The sequence below is a fragment of the Cibotium barometz genome, chromosome 11, assembly GCF_041138505.1.
Source record: "Cibotium barometz isolate CiBa-2024 chromosome 11, ASM4113850v1, whole genome shotgun sequence".
Taxonomy (NCBI): Eukaryota; Viridiplantae; Streptophyta; class Polypodiopsida; order Cyatheales; family Cibotiaceae; genus Cibotium; species Cibotium barometz.
This window is the reverse complement of record NC_141056.1, coordinates 19,683,654-19,706,742: the sequence shown is the minus strand read 5'-3', so window position 1 is coordinate 19,706,742 and position 23,089 is coordinate 19,683,654. Positions and strand designations below refer to the sequence as shown.

The following is a 23,089-nucleotide window of genomic DNA, read 5'->3' as shown; positions in this document are numbered from 1 at the left end:
TTACTGTTCCGTAATGGCAAAATTTGTGTACCACAGATCCCGGACATTAGGTCCAAGATTCTGAGGGAGTGTCACGACGCCCCTTCTGCTAGACACCCTGGGGTACACAGGACACTATCGTTAGTGAAACACACTTTTTATTGGCCGAAGATGAAAGGGTATGTAGAAGATTATGTTCTCAAGTGTCAAGTTTGTCAGGCAAATAAAGCTGAACGCTTTAGACAGGCTGGGTTGTTGCATCCTTTGCAAATCCCAGGTAATAAATGGGAAAGTATTTCCATGGATTTTATTACCGGATTGCCAAGAACACATCAAGGCCACGATTCTATTTGGGTTGTGGTAGATCGCTTGACAAAAATGGCTAGATTTTTACCGACCCGAAAGACTATTACAGCTACGCAATTAGCTCGGCAGTTTATCGAGCAATTGTTTAGACTGTACGGGTTACCGCAGGACATAGTCAGTGATGACAGGGACTCTAAGTTTACGAGTGATTTTTGGAAACTCTTTTTGAGAAGTTCGAAACAACTTCGAATTTGAGTTCCTCTGATCATCCTCAATCTGATGGCCAGACTGAAAGAGTGAATCAGATTTTGGAGGATATGCTTCGAGCATATGTATCCAAAAGACAGAGTTCATGGGAGGATTATCTTCCTATGTTAGAATTTGCATATAGCAGTACTAAGCATACGAGTACAGAGTTTAGTCCTTTCATGCTTATGTATGGTTTTCAACCAAGATCACCTGTTACAGTAGGATTCTCAGGACTCAGCATGATGCACCACGTAATTTTTTGCAAGATATGCAGGAAATGTTACAAGTTGCAAAGGAATCTATTAGAAGTGCTCAAGACCGAGACAGGTAATAGACATCGTTCACCGAGAGAGTTCTCTGAAGGAACGATGGTGTATTTGCGAGTTCCGAAAGATTCCGAGACTTTACGGACAGGTAGATCTTCGAAATTATCCCCTAGATACTGTGGACCATTTCGTGTTACACGACGGATTGGTTCAGTTGCATATGAATTGGATTTGCCTTCTCATGTGAAAGTTCATCCTGTATTTCATGGAAATGAGGGGCCAAAAGAGTGGGACCAGCAGGTGTGACTCTTACCTTGCAAGATCTTCCCGCAACGGCGGGTCCGTCCCTCTGAAAGATGGTGTCCTGTAAGAAGAGAATGTGAATGGGTCCACCAACTGCTGCTCTGTGGAGCTCCTCTCTAAGGACACCACACCTCTGGAAGTAATGTGGGCCCCCCAACCCCTATATGTTCCATGAGAGAGAATCTGCATAGCTAAGAGCGGTGGGAAGCAAAACTATCGGAACTGCAGTCCACTCGAAGACCACTCGAAGAGTCTTGGGTGTGGGTTTAGATGGAGGGTAGTCATTGTTGGTCCAAGACCGAAGCCGTCCTAGATGGGCACGTATCCTAGCCTCCAGGTGGACCCACTTTGTTTGAGCCCTAGAGTATGCATACTCTGGATTCCATCCGTCACTCTATAGGAGGGAGGTAAGTGTACTACCACTGAAACATGAAGAAAAAGCAACACCTCCAGGCTAGGGGACGCTATCTCCCCTGCCTAATCCTTGAGGGCCAGAGCCACCCAACTCCATCCTAGCCAGACGTCAGAGGTGAGAAAAGCACATCAGTGATACGCAGGTCTTGCAGATGATGTGAAAGCTCAATGGCGTGCCCCTGTATAGCGGTGGACATTGACGGACACGTCAAATGGTGACCCATCCATGGCCGTGTACATGCACAAGGTTTAATCTTGAGCCCGGGAAATTGGAGATTTGTGACATCAGCAAAGGAAACATTTTGGCAGGGGGCCGTGGCAGGGGGCTGCCCGAACCTTTTGGTTAGTTCCCTCTCGTGTGGGCAATCGTGGGAAGCTTGGATGCAGTTTGTAGATAAACCCCAGTTTTGCAGCTCTTCAAGATGTAGAATTATCCCACATATTCTTTTCACTTGCTTGCAGTTGGCAGATTTACAAAAGCATAGCTAGGCCGTGGCAGGGGGCTGCCCGAACCTTTTGGTTAGTTCCCTCTCGTGTGGGCAATCGTGGGAAGCTTGGATGCAGTTTGTAGATAAACCCCAGTTTTGCAGCTCCTCAAGATGTAGAATTATCCCACACATTCTTTTCACTTGCTTGCAGTTGGTAGATTTACAAAAGCATAGCTAGTTGCCATTTGTCATTTGCCATTTTGGCAACTCTTTTCACTATTGTAATGGTTAAGTGGCATTTCGATGCATAAGAGCTTAGGCCTGCAAAAAATAAACAGTACGAAGAGTTGAAGCTGAGCTCCTGTGTAGCCTTGCCCCACCCCCCCCCCCCCCCCCCCCACACACACACCTCCCCCCCCTCCTTCCCCTTCTCTCGTCCCCCTCCTTGTGCACGCAGCCATCCTTGTCCTCCCTCTCTCCAATGTGCAGGCCCCACCTCCGCCTCCTCACCACCTCCCGCCTTTAGTGTGCGGCCATCCCTGCCTCTTGCTTCCCGCTCTCGCAGACCCCTCCAGCCTCCCTACCTTTTGTGTGCTGCTCCCTCCCGCCCTTCCTCGCCGGCTTTGTGCCCTTGCTCACCTGTCTCTCCCTCCGGTGCTGCTTGATTCCCTTGCTCCCTCCCACCTTTCTTCTCTTCTCTCCTGCTTGCCCTTTGTTCAGTGTCGCCTGCCTTCTGTTTCTGCCCACCGGTCCCCCTTCCTCCTCCCGCCCTTCCGTGCCTGCCCAGTGTAACATGCAGTGGAATTATGCGTAGATGAAGGATCCTGTCACACAAAGCCTCGCACCGCCTTCTTTATCTTGAGTTTCGCGAGTCTTTAGCAATCCACTTTATCACTTCACAATTTAAGAGATGAGAGAGAGAGAGATACCTCTTGTACACCTTATTGGGTCCCACATTACCCACTGAAGGGTCCCCTCCTATTGCTAGGAGTATTTTCTTTTATTACTTTGAAGAGAATGACTGTATGACTGACTTGGGACTGTAGATAAGCCAAACACAAGACCTTCGGAAGACCAAGAGTCAGGCTGAACTGTACACGGTTGTAGAAGCACCAATGATGTCCAATCTCTATTCCAATGCACTCTTCCAAGGGAATGGAGGAGGGCTGCAAACTAAGGCTGAGAGATGGGCTGCTTTGCGACTGTTCTAGGTTGAGAGATGGGCTGCTTTGCGACTGCACTATGAATGAATGAACAAGCTGCGTTTACCTTCACCTTGAGGGCTGGAGCAAACGATGTGATGGATGAATGCTGAAAACTACATGAAGGCTGAAAACGCAAGGGCTGAAGCGCTTCCCTCCTTGGCTGAATGCTGAATGCTGTGTTCTGATGATGTATGCTCAAGCGATGATGTGCCCAAGTGTGAGGACTGAATTGCTTATGATTTGATTGATGAGATGATATGAGATGCTTGTGATGGATGCTATTTATATAAGCATGGCTGCTGGTCGGCTGGCTATAAAGCTGGCCGACTGTAGTAATTAATGCTACATGACTTGCTCATGCTGAAAATAATGCTGAAATAATGTGCATAAAATGCTAGAAAATATGGTAAAAATATGGAATAATGCTGAATATTATTCTAATGCTTCTGCAACGACTTATATACATATGGGATGAATGCTATGCAAATGCAGAATGCTTTCTAATGCAAACCCTAAGGTTTCTAACTCTACATGCATGAACGATTCTCTCCAAGTGGGTTAAGGGACTTGACTGATTGACTGACACTCTTAAGGCTGAGGAATGACCTACGTAGCTCGTGCCTGACATATCCTGGACTGAGGATTACAATGGGGCCACGGCATATGATAATATCATATCCTAAAGGGTCCTATTGCTGTAAAATGAAGCACTAATGATGAGCCATCTTGTCACCATGCACTACAGTGCAGAGTGCATGCGACACCCACACTCCTATTTTGCTGAGTCCACCCGGTTTTCCCCTTTGGAGGACTACATGGCAGCAGCTTACACCTTCCCCTACCAAGATTGTCCTTCAATGAGAATTATCCGAAGCAGATTTTCAGCTCTTGTCTACCAATATGGTCTCTTTGGAAGCTTCCTCCTTGGTTTGCAAACTCATGGTTGATTGGCGAGCAGGGGTGGATCTCTGAATCCAGATTCCAGTTCCTAGGGAACAACCACATCCAGGTGGAGTATGATTCTGTGCTTTGGTAGACAGGGTCCTACTGCAGAGCCCCATCGTGTTGTCACATAGTGCTCATGCGCACTTCACTCAATGGTACCATTGCTTCTCACCCGACTCTAATCCCCTAGCATCCACGTCAAGCTTCCCATTTGACAGTTTGCTTCCGGGCCTTTCCAAAGAGTACTGCATTCTTCTGCATGCACTTGTTGGCGGTGCTCCTCGGCAGGTCATTGAGACCCCCCGGACAGCTTCTTTGACGATCGCCAAGGCGGCGGGTCTCTTGTCCACCCGGGTAGAGTTCTCTGTCTTCTTGGCATTTCATCTACCATCAGATAGGTCATCTTGCAAGGTCTTGTCCGCACCAGCATTCCACCCCAGACCGCCCGTTGGCCCAAGGCGACCAGCCAGGAGACCATCCTCACCCTCTTGCCTCTGGACGTTGCGCTACTCCCAGTCCCTTGCATGTGATGGAGGACGCTCCTCCCTCCCTCCCATGGCCGATGAAAGGCTGCCTTCCCAGCAGGCTTGTCAGCAGCAGCCATCAGTGGGAGACCATTCGCCAACCCTACCATCTGCGGAAGCCCTGGCGATGTGGCCAACAGTCATTTGGCATGGGTTCCGGTGTGGACCTCAAGGTAAAGATTCCCACGGAGAACTGTTACTTGCATTTACTTCACGATCCAAAGGCAGAGTCTTCAGGAGATTCAGTGGGCGAGGTCTTGCCTTCCCCCATCTTTCCCTCATCATCAGCTTCTCACTCTCAGCCCCCTCCGCCGCCTCCTCCTAGCCTCCGGATTCCTCCACCCCTCCTTCCTTTTCACAGCTGCCGATTCTTCGCACTCTAGTTGTCCAAGAACTAGTTCAACACTACTCTGATCCAATGAACATGGTCATTGTTGCTTTGCTGATTGCAGCCCTCCTGCCCGGGTGGAGGCCCCTCCCGAATCATGGGGCACCCGATGGACGACTAGCAGGTGGAAAGATGGATCCTTTGAGACAGACGGGGATAGAGGCTCATCTCTTTGTCTTCCTCCATGTCAACTTCAACGTGACCCAAGATTAGCAGCCGCAGCTTGTGCACCCTCAACCCCCTCAGCGAAAAGCATGGCATTCAGGAAGATGGCCTCTTAGGTATGAAATTCATGCTTAAGTTTGGGTCCCGATTCTCTCAGCTTTAAAAAAAATCCTTTCTTGTTAAGCATGTAATCTCAGCATGCCATTAAAGGGATTTGTGAAACGTGGGGGACTAAGGACTTTGATGCACTATAGGAGTCTAGATAGATATGCCTTTTTTTGTCCGGAAAAGAGATCCTTCTATTAGTTAAAAATCAAACAAAAATAGGCCAAATGTACATGCTCAGAATCCTCCAAAAAGGTAAAGTAGGAACTGAGGAGGGTGTTTCGCTCCATGGCTGGCCGTGGAGGGAGGAGGGCTGTTCAAAGGAAGGACCAAGCACGCAGAAAGCTGGCTGCAAATTTGTCCTCGAAGGAGGAACCAAATTTGCATGTGCCAGCCTCTGTGGTTATGCACCTGGGGTTGGAAGCTATGGCTGCCGAGAATGGGTTGGTGTGTCAAAATGCGGGCGAGGAAGAAATCCTTCCACAGCTCTCTGGCTGGAAGGAGGCCATGGACTATCAGCTTGCACAAAAGGACCTTGCTCTGCTCCATCAGGTTGATGATCCCCAAGCCACCTTTGTGGAGGGGCTAGATAAATACCCTATAGTCCCTGTGGAGTTTCATGTGCTGGCAACCAAAGGGCTTTGGGGCATTATCTGTGGTGATGACATCATTCCATGATGGAAGGAGGTTCTTGATAAGCTGCTGGACTTGGCCTATGCAAGACCGTGACAACGCCTAGCAAGAGTGATGTACTACATGGTAGCTGAGAGAACCCAGTTGATCACAACCACTTGCCTAGGTAGAGAGAGCCGTGCGGAGCTCTAGGACAAAAGCTTTCTCCGAATACTTAGAAAAAGAGGGGTAGTCTGCTGCACTGGAGATGTCTAAGTTCACCTTGACACCCTTGGGTATGGATGCAGTCAACCCATTTGGATTGAGATCCACATCATGGTCCACATGACCCATTGTTGTTGTGAATTACAATATTCCTCCATGGATGTCCATCAAGAAGGGCCATGTGATGCTTGGGCTTCTTGTGCCCAGGAAGCACAAGGTAAAGAATATGGATGTATATCTTGAGCCCTTGATTGATGAGCTTGAGAAATTATGGAGAGGCATAAGGGTGCATGATGTTTCTCGTCTAATTTCATGTCACAATGCGATGGTCAAGGGTATTTTGATGTGGACTATGCATGATTTTCCAAGTTATATGGAGTGCTCAGGTATGTCACTAATAAATCGCGTGGGATGCATTGAAAAACCTCAATTGGACACCAAGTTGTAGTAGGGGAGGGGCCCACCCAAGAGCTGCATGACTTGTGCCAGTTAATCCTCGCTCCTGAGGCAAGGTGGAACACCTCAATCGCTGCCGCAAATCATCACATTTTCTCCTCATCACTGGAGAGGAAGGCCGTTGTATCATCAAACTTTGAATCCAAGAGCTCCTCCAAGGTCCTGATAGACCCTAAAGACCTGTATCGTGGGCACCAAGGAAGTTACTCATGGTCTCCGTCACGAACAAAAAGATCCCAAGGTGGGTCCAACTCCACTGTCCCATTGGGTCCCTTGAGGCAACGCACGCCATCCCGCCTATGGTGTTGTCATGTGGCCAAGAAAAAAATCACTTGAAACTGTCCCTTGCCTGGGTCTAGAAGGTGGCTTTGCCATGATATTTTACTCCGATGTCTTGTCCCCTGGGCACTAAGTGATGTGAGGGCTGCCACCATCTGTGCTCCAATTCAGGGGGGGTTGGGGGTTTCCTCCTCAAGACACAGAAGGAAGGCAAGGCTGCAGTGAAGACCTCTCTCGTTGTCATGGAAGGTCCCTGGAGTCTGCCCTTGGTGGCCGCTTGCAAAATCTGGCTGACTTCTTGTAAAGTCCTGTCCAAGTCAAGGATGCCACCACCAAGGCTAACAACATAAGCCTCCCATGCATCGTCAATGCTTTGACTGGTCTCTGAGTCCTGGATGAGGCAATCCAGGATGTGAGCAGTGTCTTCTGGCGGTCGTAACTCCACGGATCACCCAGGTGGAGAATGATGGGGGCATTATCAGAGAAGGTGGTGCCCGCTAAGATGCCAACTGTGCTGCCGTGTTGACATGCCCACTCATCAACATAGAAGCGATCCAACTTGGCCAAGTTGAGCCCAGGGCCCTGATGACTGGATTTGGAGAAGAGGAGACTACTGACAGTGTGGCTGAACTCCGGGAGATGCCAGGCGTCCTGGCCACGAATGGAAAAGACCAGCTCCTCCCAGGACGCACCCTCTCGGCGCCCCTCACTGTGGTGTTGTGGCTGCCATCACTCCGGTCCTCTGTGGATTCGATCATGTTAAAATCCCCTCCCATGCATCAGGTACCTGGGGGAGCCCCTGTTGTACTGGGTCCAGAAAGTAATGCGATCCGCAGCCCCATTAGAGGCATAGAAGTCGAGGAACCCAACACTGATCTCACCAAGAGATTATATCACCCACTGCGCTCAACCAGGAGTAATGATCCCAAAATCCACCATCTGGGTCAGAAGTTGGTTGCTTATAGGAATACAAACTCTGCCCTGGTTCCCATGGGGACCCGTAGTGGGAGACCAAAAAGTGTAGCTATGCCCCAGGAGAATATTCTCACAGCAGTGAATACGGATTGTAGTGAGAAGATGCTCTTGAATGAACAAGATGTCATGACCATGCCAACCAAGGCGTGCTGGAGCTCCTCTCAGACAATCATCCTGTCTGCTCTGTCTGTGGCACTGGGTGCCCCCTAGGCCACGCGATGTTTTATGTTGCTATCTGCATGTATAAGAGGTAAGAGGAGAGGCTGTAGACTCAAGTCAAGTCCCATTCGGCTCGCGAGGCTTTTGAAACTGGTTTGGAGGGCGAGTAGTTACAGTCCGTGCGAAGATGTATCTGCCCATCAAGAAAAGCCCGCTCCACCTGGGTGTGGCTAAGAGTGGACTGATGGCGGTTGTATTGGACACCTCACCTTATGGTTATGGGTGTGTACCATCTTTACCACGTAGATTCACCTTGTTCAGAGGCCCAGCAGTAAAGGATTTTGTCTGGTTGCACTTCTGCATGGCAGTCCCATCACTAGAACTTCAGAACTGCTCACGCATTCTGAGCTAGCCATTAATTCCTCATTTTGGTGCATATACAGATGTAAATCTTGGTGCCTCAGAAGAGATACCTCCACCAAAGTGCAGTTGTCTTTCAGATTGCGAGAGAGAACCACCACCTTGCTTTGAGACGGCTTTCCTGTTGTCATAAGATCCCAGCTTTGTAAGTCCTTAAAAGTTATACATAAAGAACAAATTGTGTCTACGAGAAAGAAACCTGCAAACTGAATAGCTGAACCAATATTGAGGAGCTCAAAAATAAGAGTTTTTCCTTAAAAATTTAGAAATCATAAACTTGTAACAGACTTGGTAGCATGTGGTCAGCTCCAACCGTGACTCTTCTCTTAAAAAATAAAAATTGAGGAGTTTTTCCTTGAAAAAAATAGAAATAATAAACTTGTAATAACAGCCTTGGTAGCATGTCGTCAAATCCAACCGTGACTCTCCTCTAGCTTCTCCATCCTAAATCCTAGCCCTCCTTTGCTGTCAATCTACATCTATCTGCCACAGCAAGTCCAGAAAAAGAGCAGTGTCGAATTCGGATAATCTTGGCATTTTGGAGCCTCCTATATATCTTCACTGAGTGTTTAATTTTGCTTGACTTCTATCTTGGCAAATATCTGGTACTTGGGTGAGAAATCACCAAGTACCCAAAGAACTTCATAATCTACCTTTGGTTAATAAAAAGCTGCCGAAATAAGCCAATGAGGTGATAGCCCAAATGGTGAAGGTAACGGGCGAGTAGCCTAGAGGTGTGGGTTTGTGACTCGGAAGTAGGAACTCCTGAGTTCAGATACCTGCTAGCCTCTAATTGGCACATCCGGGCTGCTTTGCGGCCCCTGATGTACTGCCTTCATGTGGGAGACCATGCCACCTCAAGGCAGGCACCCAAGTTGTTACAAGAGGATGTACTCATTTGTGTGTGCGTGTGTGTTGGGGGGGGGGGCATCTTTGCCCCCAGTGTGGTGTCTTGTGCATGAAATCACAAGACACATACAAATGATTATTCTTGCATCCATTCATCTTGCATTATGTAGTTAATTAAATGATTTATTAAAATCTCTTGAAAGCACTCCCGTTACAAGTGCTATCTCATGAAAATCCACAATCCATTCTGTTTCATGTGGATCAGACTAAATCAGATTCAAGTTTATCAACCAAACAAGCTCTAAAGGCCCATCAAACCAAGGAGAAGTTCATAAAAAGCTTGTAAGTGGAGTGTCTCACTCGGCTTGAGCTGGAGCTCCCCCCATACTTAGACCTACAGTCGCGCCCCCCCCCCCCCCCTCCTTCGCAGCCTCCTTCCCTGCCGCTGCCTCCCTCCTTCCCCTCCTTCGTCGCCTCCCTCCTCACTACCTCCGCCCTCCCCTGTGGCGCACTGCCTGAGCCCTCTGCCGCCGCTGTCCTCTGTGACCCCCCCCCCCCCCCCCCCCCCCCCCTTCCTTCGCAGCCTCCTTCCCTGCCGCTGCCTCCCTCCTTCCCCTCCTTCGTCGCCTCCCTCCTCACTACCTCCGCCCTCCCCTGTGGCGCACTGCCTGAGCCCTCTGCCGCCGCTGTCCTCTGTGACCCCCCCCCCCCCCCCCCCCCCCCCCCCCCCCCCCCAAAAAAAACCCTTTTTTCACTCTAGCTGCTCCATGCACCTCTCTTTCCCCTTTACGTGCCCCCCCTCCTTTCACCCAACCCCGGTCCATCCTATCTCCCTCTCCCCGTTCCGTCAGGCAGATTCTTTGTTCTCGGGTATTTCTCTTTTGGCAAGCCTCAGCCCCTCCTCAAGAGGACTCCTTGGCAGCCACTCCATCATCCCCGACCGAGGCCGCGGTTCCTTGCCTATCTTTCTTTGAAGCGGACCTCCAGCTCCTGGCTACAACAGTTGCATCTTTAGAGGCCTCCACTCTGGTTTGAAAGATTGTCGGTAGCCAGCCACACACGAACAATTCAGGGATCTTGTTCATGCTAGCCTCCTTGGAGTGCTTGCAAAGATCATAGACATTCATCCTTTGCAGCTACTACTAGGTTGAGTTTGACTCGCTAGCGGCGTCAGATTGAGTGATGCAGCTGAGCCCCGTCGCATTGCATAGGGCCTAGCCCAGTCACAGCTCAGATCATCACCACAGGGTAGAGAGAGAGGTAGGCTCTCACACAGCCAAGTACCAGGACCTGACCGCGGACGACTCTGCTACCAACGAGCGGCAAACCGATAGGGCCGCTAGCCAACTTCCAGAGATGAGCACCGCCGCCGTGCGCGCCAAGCTGGCAGAGTACATGAGAATTCGGTTTTGTCAAACAACCGTTTGAGCATTTATCGCAGCAACCACCCGTCGGCGATGGCCCCCCTAGTCACTGTGAGGGTCTACAATGGGGGGTCCAATAACCTAATTGTTGGACAAGGAAGATCATGTCTTTTTCATTGGGAACAGAGTTTGTAGAAGCACACAAAGAAACTTATCCTAAATGACAAAAGAGCGGATCATCTAAGCATGTGTGAGGAGTGGAGGTTATGTAAAACAATAGAGGCTGCATCCAAGCAAGCTAATACGATTAGGAAATGGTGGCGGGACCGTGCCAAAGGAAAATATTAAAGCATTAGAAAAATGGTTTAAATGGTGGGAAGACAGAATCTCTCGTTGGGGCTACCTACACATGGATGTATGTATTATGTCATCCTTGGTATTTTTTCTTGAAGTAGATGTTCAAGGAATTTAGAGAGTATTACTAATCTTTGGACCTTGTAGGATAATAGAAGTCCTTGGGAGTGGGCGGCCATTCCAAATACAAATCTTTCTGAAAGTGTGCATGCTAGTTGGCCAGCTGGAGAAGGTGGAAAGAGGAAGATTTCATTGTATGATGCATGCGTCTCCGATGTGATCAATTTGTATATTCAACGTGCAAAGCAACTTGGATATTTGACTGGTCGCTATAATGGGACTGGACCCGATATGGATACTTTTCTCAAGAGAGTTGGTTTTAGTAGCATGCCAGGTCTTGTGTGTGTTGCCCATGTGGTGCAAGGAGTAGTTGCTGGTACCCCTATGTTTGAGGAGCCATTACTTCATGGTGATAAAGAAACGGTGCAAAGAATTAAGAGGTCACACACAGAGAATAGCTCACATAGACCAGGGTATGTAATGGAATCAAGGCATTGCAAGCCACGCGGGACGTCCACGAAAAATTAGGTTTGACACAAACTTGTCAAACCAGCCATTGCATCCACACGAGACAATTGTTATTTGGATGAATCCGATGAGGATGATGCAAAAGCTGGAAGAGAATCAAATGTGCAAATGGTACCTGACAAGGTGGACAGTGCCCCTTTTGTCGTAGCTTCTGAGGACTTTCCACATGGTGTCCACCAGCCTGGAGGTGCTGTTATTTATGTTCCTTCATATCTTAGTTGCAGTACCCCTCCCCCCCTCTTACAGATACCTTCATTGTGATTGATGGAGTTTAGAGTATGCCTAGTCTCGCGCTTGAATAGAGTCGCGACACAAGGAGGATGATCTGCGCCCACTTGGCGCGCCTTCGCTCCAAGACCGATTGCGATTACTCCCCATTGGAACCCACGTCTAAGACTCTTCGGGTGGAGGGCAGTTCTGCTAGTTCCGCCTCCCACAGAGATTGATATGCGGATAGCCTAATGGAACATTCAAGGTTTAGGGGGGCCTTAGTGGCTTTTAGAGGCGAGGCACCCTCGGAGGAGAGCTTCATAGAGCTACAATTGGGAGACCCATCCACATTCTTCTCCTCCAAGAGCACCATCCTCAGAGGGGCGTACCCGTCGCTCTGCGGGAAGATTTTTCTAGGCATAAGCCACACTTTTTGGTCCCCCTCTTTCGGCCCCTCGAGGACGCAAGGAGGAGTTTGTATTTTTGTCAGCGAGCAGCTCTTGCTGGCACTGGTAGACTCAGGTGTCATGGTCTCTGGGCAAGCGCAGTGGGTTACCATTAGGATTGGAGAGGACTGTGTGGGCTTTCTCAATGTTTATGCCCCGAACATCGCTGCGGGTAGAGCCATCTTCTGGAGAACAGTCCGTTTGGCCCTTCCTCAGGCTGACTTTTAGTGCATGGGTGGAGATTTTAACATGATCAAGTCAGCAGAGGACAAACTCGGAGTTGATCCTGGCACTCAGGGGACAAGACCCTTGGCATCTACCGGAGTTTGGACACAGCCTCGAGGCCTGTGCTTCTTGCGATCTCATAGGAGGAGTAAGAGACTTGGATATTGCTTTTTCTCAGGTGCAGATAACCATTGCAAGGTCACAAGACAAGCATAAAAAGGCTGCCGACAAGCATAGAAGGCAATTGGATGTTAAAGAGAATGATTGGGTATTGCTGAAATTTGAGAAAGAAAGACTTCCAAAGAGGCCCGGCAAAGAGGGTGCATATCCTAAGCTTGCAACCAGGTACTATGGGCCTTTTTGAGTGATCGAGAAGATCAATGAAGTGGCTTTCAGATTGGCATTGCCTAGTCATTGGCACATACACGATGCTTTTCATGTGAGTCTCCTTCGCAAGTATGTAGGGTCGGGGCCCAGTAAAACGGTCATTGAGGATCCACCAGAAGTGGATGAGCTTGAGGAGATCTTGCAGCCAGAGCAGATTGCGTATCACAAGGAACGGAGGCTTGTTGCTGCAAGTAAAGTTGTTAGGCGTTACCTTGTAAAGTTTAAGAACTATCTTCCCTTCATCCTCTTGAAGACTCTTGCTGCGAAGAATTGCGGAAAATCGAAGATTTCAACACTCCAAGCACTTCCATCGCGAGCGAAGACTTCCGTTGTCATCGACTCTACTTCCAGTTGGTAAGCTTTTATGCTTAAATATGGAAGCAAGTAGCAGGAGAGAGGAACCGGATTACAAGATCACATAACCTGTGTAGTGTTCTCTTGTCCTATGTGCTCTCTTGCAGATTGTTGCTACCATGTGTTGGTGGAACAATAGAGAGCAGATGGTTGAGCACTTGAGAGGGTAGTGTGAGTTGCAAGTCTACACCGACAAACCACTTTGTTTGCAATACTGTATTTGTATGCATTGGTATGGAAATCTGGTCAGAAATGCCCATGACACTATGTACTTGATTCTCCCAAGATCAATATACTTTTTTTTTTTTCCGGGAAAAAGATCCTTCAATTAGTTAAAGAAAAACAGTCGCAAAGGGCTAAGTACAACTACGACGGGCTAAATACAACCTCACCTCATGTAAGGGCGGGAGACAAATAATCAAGGGGAAGAGATGCTTCTCCTCCGACTGGCCGCTCTGTGAGGAGAAGGCTATCTCATATGAGAGCGCCGAGCGGGGGGGGGGGGAGAGGAACAACCATACAGGTAGTCTGTAATGCCGAATGGGGTCACCGCCTCTATTTGTGAGGAAAGGGCCACGCCTCCAAAGTATCAAGAAGGCTTCTCGCCGTTTTCGCATATGCAGTCAGAACCTCCCTGCATCTTCCCCCATTGACCGCGGAGAGTGTGAATGCTATCGAGCCATATGCTCCTGATGGTCTCAACTTGCGGAGTGTGGGTACGCTTGATGGCCTCGCTACATCTAGCACGCCAGATGTGTCAGGCTGCTATGCTACTACAAATCTCCAATCGCTGGCATGAGCCTGGTCGCCAGACCCCTGCCAGTGGTGCTGTGATTGGAACTGCTGTAATACAATGGTGGGAGACCTGAAGGGCTAGTCCTCCCCCATCCTCCCCGTAGGTCCTGACCATTCTAGCCTCGGTGGTCCAAGCAACTGTACCCCAAGTGATGATCCGGGTCGATGCCTTGTCCATAGCGAAGATGCGGAGAATCCGCTGCCAAATCTGCCGAGCCTTCGGGCAATCCCAAAGGCAATGTCGCTAAGACTCCTGGGGGTGGCCGTACCTCGGGCAAGCTGCTGACCTCCGATTGCCAGTCAAGTACCAACCGCTAGACTTCTGTGTGCCATCAGCCGAAGAAAGAGTGTGATCTTCTTTGGCCGAAAGCTGTCCCAAAGCTTCTTCCAGAAATCTGAAAGGAAGCGCTGTGATAGGCCCTGAGACTGCCAGTGTGCTGCTACTGTCGGTGTGCCATCTATCTCAGGCATCTGGATCCTGTGGCCAAGCCGTGCAGTATATGCAAAGAAAGGGGCATCCATAGTCTCCACCCGATCTGTGGGATCATGCCAATCCACTCTCTAGGGTCCCACTGCAACCGCGTGAGAGGTCGGCACTCCCAAATCCATAGCCGCCAAAGTCTCTTCCTGGCCACCTTGGCTGATGTTGGATCTATGTGCAATGCCCATGCCCAAAAACCAATCACCCTCACCCTCACCAAGGTGCAACCTTTGAAATCCTCCAAGGGGTGGTCTGATCTCTCTAGTCTGCCATGGGATCCATAGAAAAAGTGAGTAGACCACTGTCCTCATCTGCTCCATGGACCGCCACGAGGATATCGTGTTTGGTAAACATGCCTAGCCACACTGGGGGGGGGTCGGGTCTGGAATAGGAGTCAGCCACTCCTAAGGAATAGCCGAGTCGATGTCGATGCTGAGCCTGTCTCTACCCCAGATCCCTGTTAGGCCTCTCTCCTGCTCTCCCTGAGGTAACTACCTATGTGCAATCCAATCTCCGAGAGACCTGGCAGGTTCCATGCTCAAGGCACCCCAGGATATATGCGGTCGGGCCCCTAGCATGTGGCCACTGGGTAAACGGATCAAGGGGTTCCAGATCAAACGCTGCCGAAGCTGCTCCTCTGAGGCCACTGGAATAATCTGTTTGAGGACCGGCCTGAGATGATCCCAAGTACGGTTGCGAATTTGTCCTCAAAGGCATGACTAAAACCACGGGCTCGCATCTCTGTGAAGATCCATCTAGTACTCTGCGGCCACGGGCCTCCAAGGCTTGGAGTGCGGGCTGAAATTTGGGCCAAGAGGAAATCCTTCCAAGGCTTACCACCTAGTAGGAGTCCTCTAACAATCAACTTGCCCAGCACGGCACGGCTCTGTATAGCTGGATCGATGAGGCGAAGCCCCCCTCTGCTACGTGGCTGAATGGTCACTCTCCATGCCACCTTGGCTCTGGCTGGCCTCCCATCACTTTCGGTCCACAAGAAGTTCCGGATCAAATGCTGTACCTGGCCAGTACAGGCCCGAGAAAAGGCCCAACACGAGGTGATGTACCACATGGTGGCAAGCAGTACCTGGTTTGCTACCACCATTGTGCCTGCTAGGGATAGCCCCGCTGAGCTCCACTATAAGAGCTTTTTCCGAATACTCAGAAGAAGCGGAGCGAGCTGCTGCTCGGGAGAGATATCAATGCCAACCTGGCAACCGAGGAATTGGAATGGAGTGCCACTCTGGATCCACTGGAAAGCGTAAACTGGTCGCCAAGTCGGGGTGGGTGCTGAGCCTACCCAAAAACCACACGACTTGTGCCAATTGATCTGTGCTCCTGATGCACGACATAAAATCTCGGTCACCTCCGCGAATCTCTGGAGATTCCCAACATCTCCAGTAAGATAGGCTGCTCTGTCGTCTGCAACTCTGAGTCCAGCAACTCTTCTGTGTACGGAGGGGAAGGCGCAATCCTTGACCCGCTCTCCTAGGCGGAGAGAAAACTACTCATGGCCTCGACGACAAATAGAAAGAGGTACGGTGCCAAAGGACAGCCCTGTCGAACCGAGCGGGAAAGGGGGAATCTGTCGCCTTGGGCTCCCTGAATGAGAACCTCGTTGTGAGATGCTGAATAAAGTCCTGAAGCTCCACGAATCCACTCCATGGGGAATCCCATCCAGCTCATAGTGCCCTCCAAAAAGCTCCAATCCACTCTGTCATAAGCTTTCTGAAAGTCTAGGAGTAGCACAATGAGGTCCTTATTGGCATATATGCTATGACTTATGCCACTTATGATATGAGTAGTGCCACATGAGCCTACTGCAAAAAAATCAGGAGCCTACTGCAAAAATCAAAAGACAACAACATTCAGGAGCCTACTGCAAAAATTAGGGTTTCATCAGGTGACTGATTTTTTAGTTCAAATCAAGGGGCTTTTACGAATTTATTGCTTCATTGCAAGATTCAAGTGCAGGCAACAGGGCAGGGCAACATTTGGCTACAAAATTCTGTGAAAATTTGGGGATTTTCAGAATTTGCACAATTGCATTTACAGGACAGAGAGAAAATTGAGGCTTTCATGAAATCATTGCTTAATCGCAAAATTGAAGCTCATTGGTATACAGATTTTTGAGGCTTTTGTCAATTATGTGCAATTGACACATAAATTAGCCCATTGGTGCTCAAAAATTAGGGGATTTTCTGCATTGCAACCTAAAATTTGGGGCAAAACATTTGTATAGGACATTGTGGTTGCTTGGCATTGCACTCCGGTGCATTTTGGATTTTGCCTGCAGGTGCGTTTTACAACATATTTGGTTGCACGTGTTTGTATATCTCTTGGTGAAGAGATTTGAGCAAATGGCTGGAAATGAGACCGATATATTCGGAGTTTTGTCGCAAGAGGACAAATTGGATGGCAGTAATTACTCCCTTTGGGGTTTCATGGTCCGAAACCTTGTTGTGGCCAAAGGGTTATGGGGTTATGTGTCAGGTGAAGATGTACGCCCTGTTCACATAGCACCTAACACGCCTGGCCGTGGTGCTCAACAAGCAGCAGTACCCACTCCCTCCCTCACAGAAGCAGAAAAGATCGGATACTTGAGATATGCCCAAGCGATAGCTTTGATTGCTTTGCGGTAAAGCCATCAATCGTACCGCATATTCGGTCTTGCAGGACCTCACGGCGAGCTTGGGATGTACTTGAAACCATGTATCAGGCAAAGAATGAGACCAAGGTTGCATTTCTCAAGAAAGAGCTTGAGAACTTGGACATGAATGAAGGTAATAGTATGGCTGATCATCTTACGAAGATCCAGGATCTTCGGAGGTAGCTGCTCAACATTGATGAGGTCATTTCTGAAAAAGAGTTGGTTTCCAAGACACTATCATCTTTGCCAGAAACCTACTTGAATTTCCACACATCGCTCACTCTATCTATGCGAGGTAACCCTGAACCAATCTTGTTTGAAGAGTTGGTTGGTTTGTTGCTACAAGAGCAGAATCGGAAGAACAAATCTTCCAGCATGCGTGGCAATGCAGCTTTTGCTGCCCAAGACAAGGGCAAGGGAAAAGCCAAACATAGTTTTCAGCCAAAGGCTAATTCCGGACAGCCTTCACAAAAGGCTAAAAATGATGTAGGCAAGCCCAAAAAGAAGGGCAAATGTCACTACTGCAAGAAGCCATGTCATTACTTGAAAGAATGCAGAAAGAGGATTGCAAAGGAGAGAAAAAAGGAAAGTGGCATGGCTATAGATTCTTCTTCATCACCTGCAGGGAAAGATGATGCATCAGTAAATCTTGTGCAGGATGAGTGGACTTTCATCACTTGCAGTTATGATGTATCTTTGGAGCATATGTCTCTCAGTTTCAATGAAACACATGACACATGGTATTTTGACAGTGGTGCTTCTAAACACATCACCTCATGGAGGGATTTGTTTACGAAGCTTATGGCTGCCCCAAAAGGCAAGCAAGTAACATGTGCAAACAATTCTTCTCATCCAGTTCAGGGTGTTGGTGAGGTGATCCTCACAACAGCAAATGGTGCAGACTTATGTCTTCCAGATGTATTGTATGTGCCAGGGATTAAGAAGAACTTGACTTTGAGGACGCCACATGCACAGTGAAAGACCGTGAAGGTGGCTATGCATTGGTCACTTCAGGCAAATTGTACCATGGATTATACCAGCTTGATAGGTTTGACAGGAGAGAGCATGATGCTCATGTGGTTACCACTCTTACACCTGCCATGCACGAGGCAAAATTGTGGCATGCCAGGTTTGGGCATGTGAATTATCACAGTTTGATGCTATTATAAAGGCATAATATGGTACAGGATATGCCTCATGTAGAGCTGCCACCAAAAGATGTATGTGAAGGGTGCATATTAGGGAAGATGCACATAAATGCATTCTCAAAAGATGGAACAACAAGGATTATCCGAAAATTACAGCTTGTGCACAGTGATGTGTGTGGTCCTATGTGGACACCATCTTTTGGAACACATGTATACTTTGTAACCTTTGTCGATGACTACTCCAGATTTGCATGGGTGTATCCCTTGGAGGCCAAATCTGATTATTTGCATGTTTTTAGCATTTTGTGGCACAAGCTGAAAATCAAACAGGTTGCAAAGTGCAGACCCTCTGTACAGATTGAGGGGGGGAATACATGTCCATTGCTTTCAAAGAATTTATGGAAGAAAAAGGCATAAAGTATCAATGCACGATGCCATATTCTCCTCGGCAAAATGGTGTTACTAAGAGAAAGAACATGTCTTTGATGGAAATGGCTAGATGCATGGTTAAAGGGAAGGGCTTGCCTCACAAATTTTGGATGGAGGCAATAATGTGTGCTACACGTGTGTAAAATAGATGCCCTACCAAAACATTGAAAACCATCATGCCATATGAGGCCTGGCATGAAAGGACTTCTCCTGTTGGGAATTGATGGCTCAGCAGATCAGCCATCAACTTTGCCCACCAATGGACAGCATTTGGGTGCTCAAAATCAGCCCATGAATGAGCTCATTACACCTCAAAATGTGGAGGAAGTAGAGCGGACAGCAACGGAGGAGGCCAGAGTTGTGCCTCGTTGGCTTCTCTGTACTTTACAGGAGAGCAAACTTTCAGCTCCACTTGGTAGCAGGACACGGGCTGGTACACGTAATGCAAGAGAACACACAGATGTTGCTTGCATGAGTACACTTTGTGATGCAGATGAGCCAGATTCATTTGAAGAGGCTCATGAGGATGAGCATTAGATGCAAGCCATGCAAAATGAGATGGATTCTATCCATAAAAACAACACTTGGGATTTGGTAGACTTGCCCGCTGGCAAGAAGCCCATTAGCACAAAGTGGGTTTACAAGTTAAAAGAAAGTCTAATGGTACCATTGACAAGTACAAGGCCAGGCTAGTGGCCAAAGGATATGCCTACCAAAAAGGCATTGATTATGATGAGACTTTCACACCTACTTCTCGTATGGCCACAATTAGATGTGTTGTTGCATTGGCTGTCCATCATGGATGGAAAGTGCATCAGTGTTGGAAATAAGTGCTCACTAGGAGTACTTTTAGTCTTGGTCATCTCAGTGTATGCCACGTGGCACTCAGGGATTTATCCCATATGCACTCATGCTCAGCTCTTGTACTTTCCCCCTATATATTCAAGGGGTCACATCAATAATCAATCAATCTTGTGTCTTGTCTACACTCATCTCAAGGTATGTTTAAGCTTTGTGTTTCTTTTTAGTCTTGCTCTCATTTCAGTTTCAGTTTTTAGCTTTGTCTCTCCCCCATTTTTCCAACATGGTATCAGAGCAGGTTTATCCTGGCTCCCTTCAACCCATCATAGCCTCAGCTCATCGACTATCTACTTGCTGCTCTTGCTCTCCACAGTCCACGGCAGCTCAAACTCTACCCATACTAACTCAGCCGTTGCCATTCCTATTCGCCCTGTTTCCTGTAAGCGACAGCCTGCAGTCGCTTGGTTCAGAACAGGCCGCCCCGCCTTTGCTGTTGGCCGCCCTGCCTCTGCTGTTGGCCGCCGCTTAGCTGGCCCTTCTTTTTGTAGTCGACCTGCTGCTGTTGCAGCCCGTCATATCAGTCAGCTGCGCCATCTTCTCCTGTCTCTGCTCGGCCTGTTGATTCTGCTCCAGCGTGCAACTCCAGATCTGCGCCAACAACTGCCCGTCTTCTCCTTCTTGCTGTTGCGGGGGTTCATCATGAAGCTGCCGCCTCTCTACTTGAGCTTACCGGCCTGTCCTCTAGTACTGCACATGCAGCAGCTACCCCCGCACTCTCTTCTTCATCAACATGTCTTCTCAAGTCGTGGACCTCCTGGATATTCAACTCATGCAACAACTCGTCATTTTTGGATCTCTGGTCTTCTCGACATCAGCTCGACACCTCCTTTTGTGAAGGTAAACTCCAATGCTGATTTTGGACCTGATTTGCAACATCTGTGCAAAAGGCATTTTCCCCTTTGTTATTTCCCATTTCCTCTTCATCTTCACATGTGGGTTAGCTGTCCATTGGACCAGCCAGACCTGCAGCAGCAAATTTAAAGCAGAAATCAAGTGTTCTATTTTCAGTCTACTCTCTATATCTTTAAAAAAAATTAAAAAAAAAATCTCAATACTGAATTTCATTTACTTCTCTATCTTGTACGGGATTAGACACTGCCCTTGCATTTCAGCAAGTGGTAAGACCTTCCCTTCATCTATCTGTCTCTCATGTACGGGATTAGACACTGCCAAATATGGTAAGACCTTCCCATCTCTCTCATATTTGTCTATGCTTTCATGCTATCTACCACCATTGATCACCAATGATGTAGATCATGGGGTAATATCATGTCTTTTTGTCTACATGGACTTATCTTTGTCCCTATCCAAGAGGCACCCCTGCATTACCCACTCTAGCAGGAGGATTGCCCTTGAGGAGGGATTATCAATCAAGGTCCATCTCTCTGTCTATCTACAATCAGTCAGTCTCTCTGTCTATGTGTCTATCCTGTGTGTCTATCTTGTCACATGTCTTTGACACTCTATCCATCAGTCTATATGCCTCTCTTTTGTGGATTAGCTACCCACATTCTCTTGGCATTTTTTTGTCTATGTCCCATTTATCTTCTATTTGTCAGTCTCTCTCATGTCTATCTGAAAGTCTCTCTCTCTGTGGGACCACTCTACTGGCTGATTGTCTCTCTCTCTGTCTGTCTATGATCCACTCTTGTCCCTACCCTTGTGGACCCATATGAGGATATCACTTGAGGAGGGGTGTCTCAGGATCTTTTGTCTCTCAGTCTATTAGTCTTTATGTCTGTCTTCTAGTCTTGTCCATCTTGTCTTCTAGCTTGTCTCTCAATCCTTGTCTAGTCTCTCTGTCTTGGTCTTATCTTTTGTCATGTCATAGTCTTGTCTTTTTGTCTTCCTCCTAGTGTCCACTTAAGGAGGGTGTTGGAAATAAGTGCTCACTAGGAGTACTTTTAGTCTTGGTCATCTCAGTGTATGCCACGTGGCACTCAGGGATTTATCCCATATGCACTCATGCTCAGCTCTTGTACTTTCCCCCTATATATTCAAGGGGTCACATCAATAATCAATCAATCTTGTGTCTTGTCTACACTCATCTCAAGGTATGTTTAAGCTTTGTGTTTCTTTTTAGTCTTGCTCTCATTTCAGTTTCAGTTTTTAGCTTTGTCTCTCCCCCATTTTTCCAACAATCAGTTGGACATAAAATCAGCTTTTCTCAATGGGTATTTGCAGGAAGAAGTGTATGTAAATCAGCCCATTGGTTTTGTGACGCATGTTCATGAAAACAAAGTATGCATGCTTCGAAAAGCACTTTACGGTCTCAAACAAGCTCCTCGAGCTTGGTATGAGAAGATACATACTTATTTGACCACGCAGGGATTTTGCGATAGTCCAACGGAGAGCACCCTCTACGTGAAGGAGGATCATGGCACTTTGATTATGCTCATTCTTTATGTGGATGACATGTTGCTAACTAGGAATGATATGGATAAAATTTCAACATTCAAAGCTGAATTGTAATCATCATTTGAGATGAGAGATTTGGGATTGTTGCATTATTATTTGGGCATACAATTTGTGAAGACAGATGTTGGGATTTATGTACACCAAACAAAGTACATTCAAAAGTTGTTGCACAAATTTGGCTTTCAAGATTGTAAGCCCATCTCTACTCCGATGGAGCCAGGGTTGAAATTGAGCATGTATGATGTTGGAGAGCCTTTTGATATGAGTGTTTACAGCCCAAGCAGCGGCCTGCCTCATATATTTATGCAACACACGCCTAGATATTCAGTTTGGGGTTTTCCACTATAGCAAATTTATGCACAGCCCAAGTACAAAGCATTGGCAAGCAGTGAAGCGGATCTTCCGCTATCTTTAGGGCTCCTTGGAGCTTGCGTTGGTATATCCCAGGTGGGGCAGCTTGCAGTTACATGCTTACAGTGATTCAGATTGGGTTGGTGACTATGATACACGGTAGTCTACTAATGGGAATTGTTTCTTTTTGGGGCATTCATGCATGCAGGGCAGATCTCATTATCTTACTACTTTACACAGGACAATGTTGCAGATCTGTTCACGAAGGTATTGCCTCCACAGAAGTTTGAAGCTTTCCGCAAAGCTTTAGGCTTACTCTCCTACAGGGAGTGATCTGCTTAGACCTTGTACAGGTTCACATTGCCACTACAGGGGAGATTTATTGGCATATATGCTATGACTTATGCCACTTATGAGTAGTGCCACATGTGAACATGGGCTAACCAAGGGCACTTTTCTCCCTTTGGGTTTTCCCCCTTGGATATTAGGTGTGAAAGGACACCACACTTATTATGTGTATTTTGATATTGTGGAGTCAACTCACTTGCTTCACGTCTTTGTATCCTATCTACTTTGAGTAGCTATCACCATCTCTCACTCTCTTGAGAGCTTATTGCTGTGTACATCTGTGTGTGTGTGTTCTCTGTTTCTCTGAAACCCTAACTCCCAACAGTCCTGCTGCCACATCCTGGCCGAAGCCGTCGCCTCCCAAAAGGTAAAGATGTTGTTTAGAATGCTCCGATCTTGAACAAAACCAGTCTAAATGTCGTGGATCAAGT

General features: G+C 47.8%; 1 protein-coding gene across 2 annotated transcripts in view; it reads right to left on the bottom strand.

The window, feature by feature from the left end:
* LOC147633868 (Pseudouridine synthase family protein) overlaps positions 1-23,089 on the bottom strand; it is a 146,181-nt gene that overhangs the window by 24,321 nt on the left and 98,771 nt on the right. For both annotated transcript variants that reach the window (XM_086804917.1, XM_086804916.1), the window contains one exon: positions 8,457-8,524. In XM_086804917.1, coding sequence (XP_086661043.1) covers positions 8,457-8,524 — 68 coding nt within the window. The remainder of the gene's footprint in view (positions 1-8,456; positions 8,525-23,089) is intronic.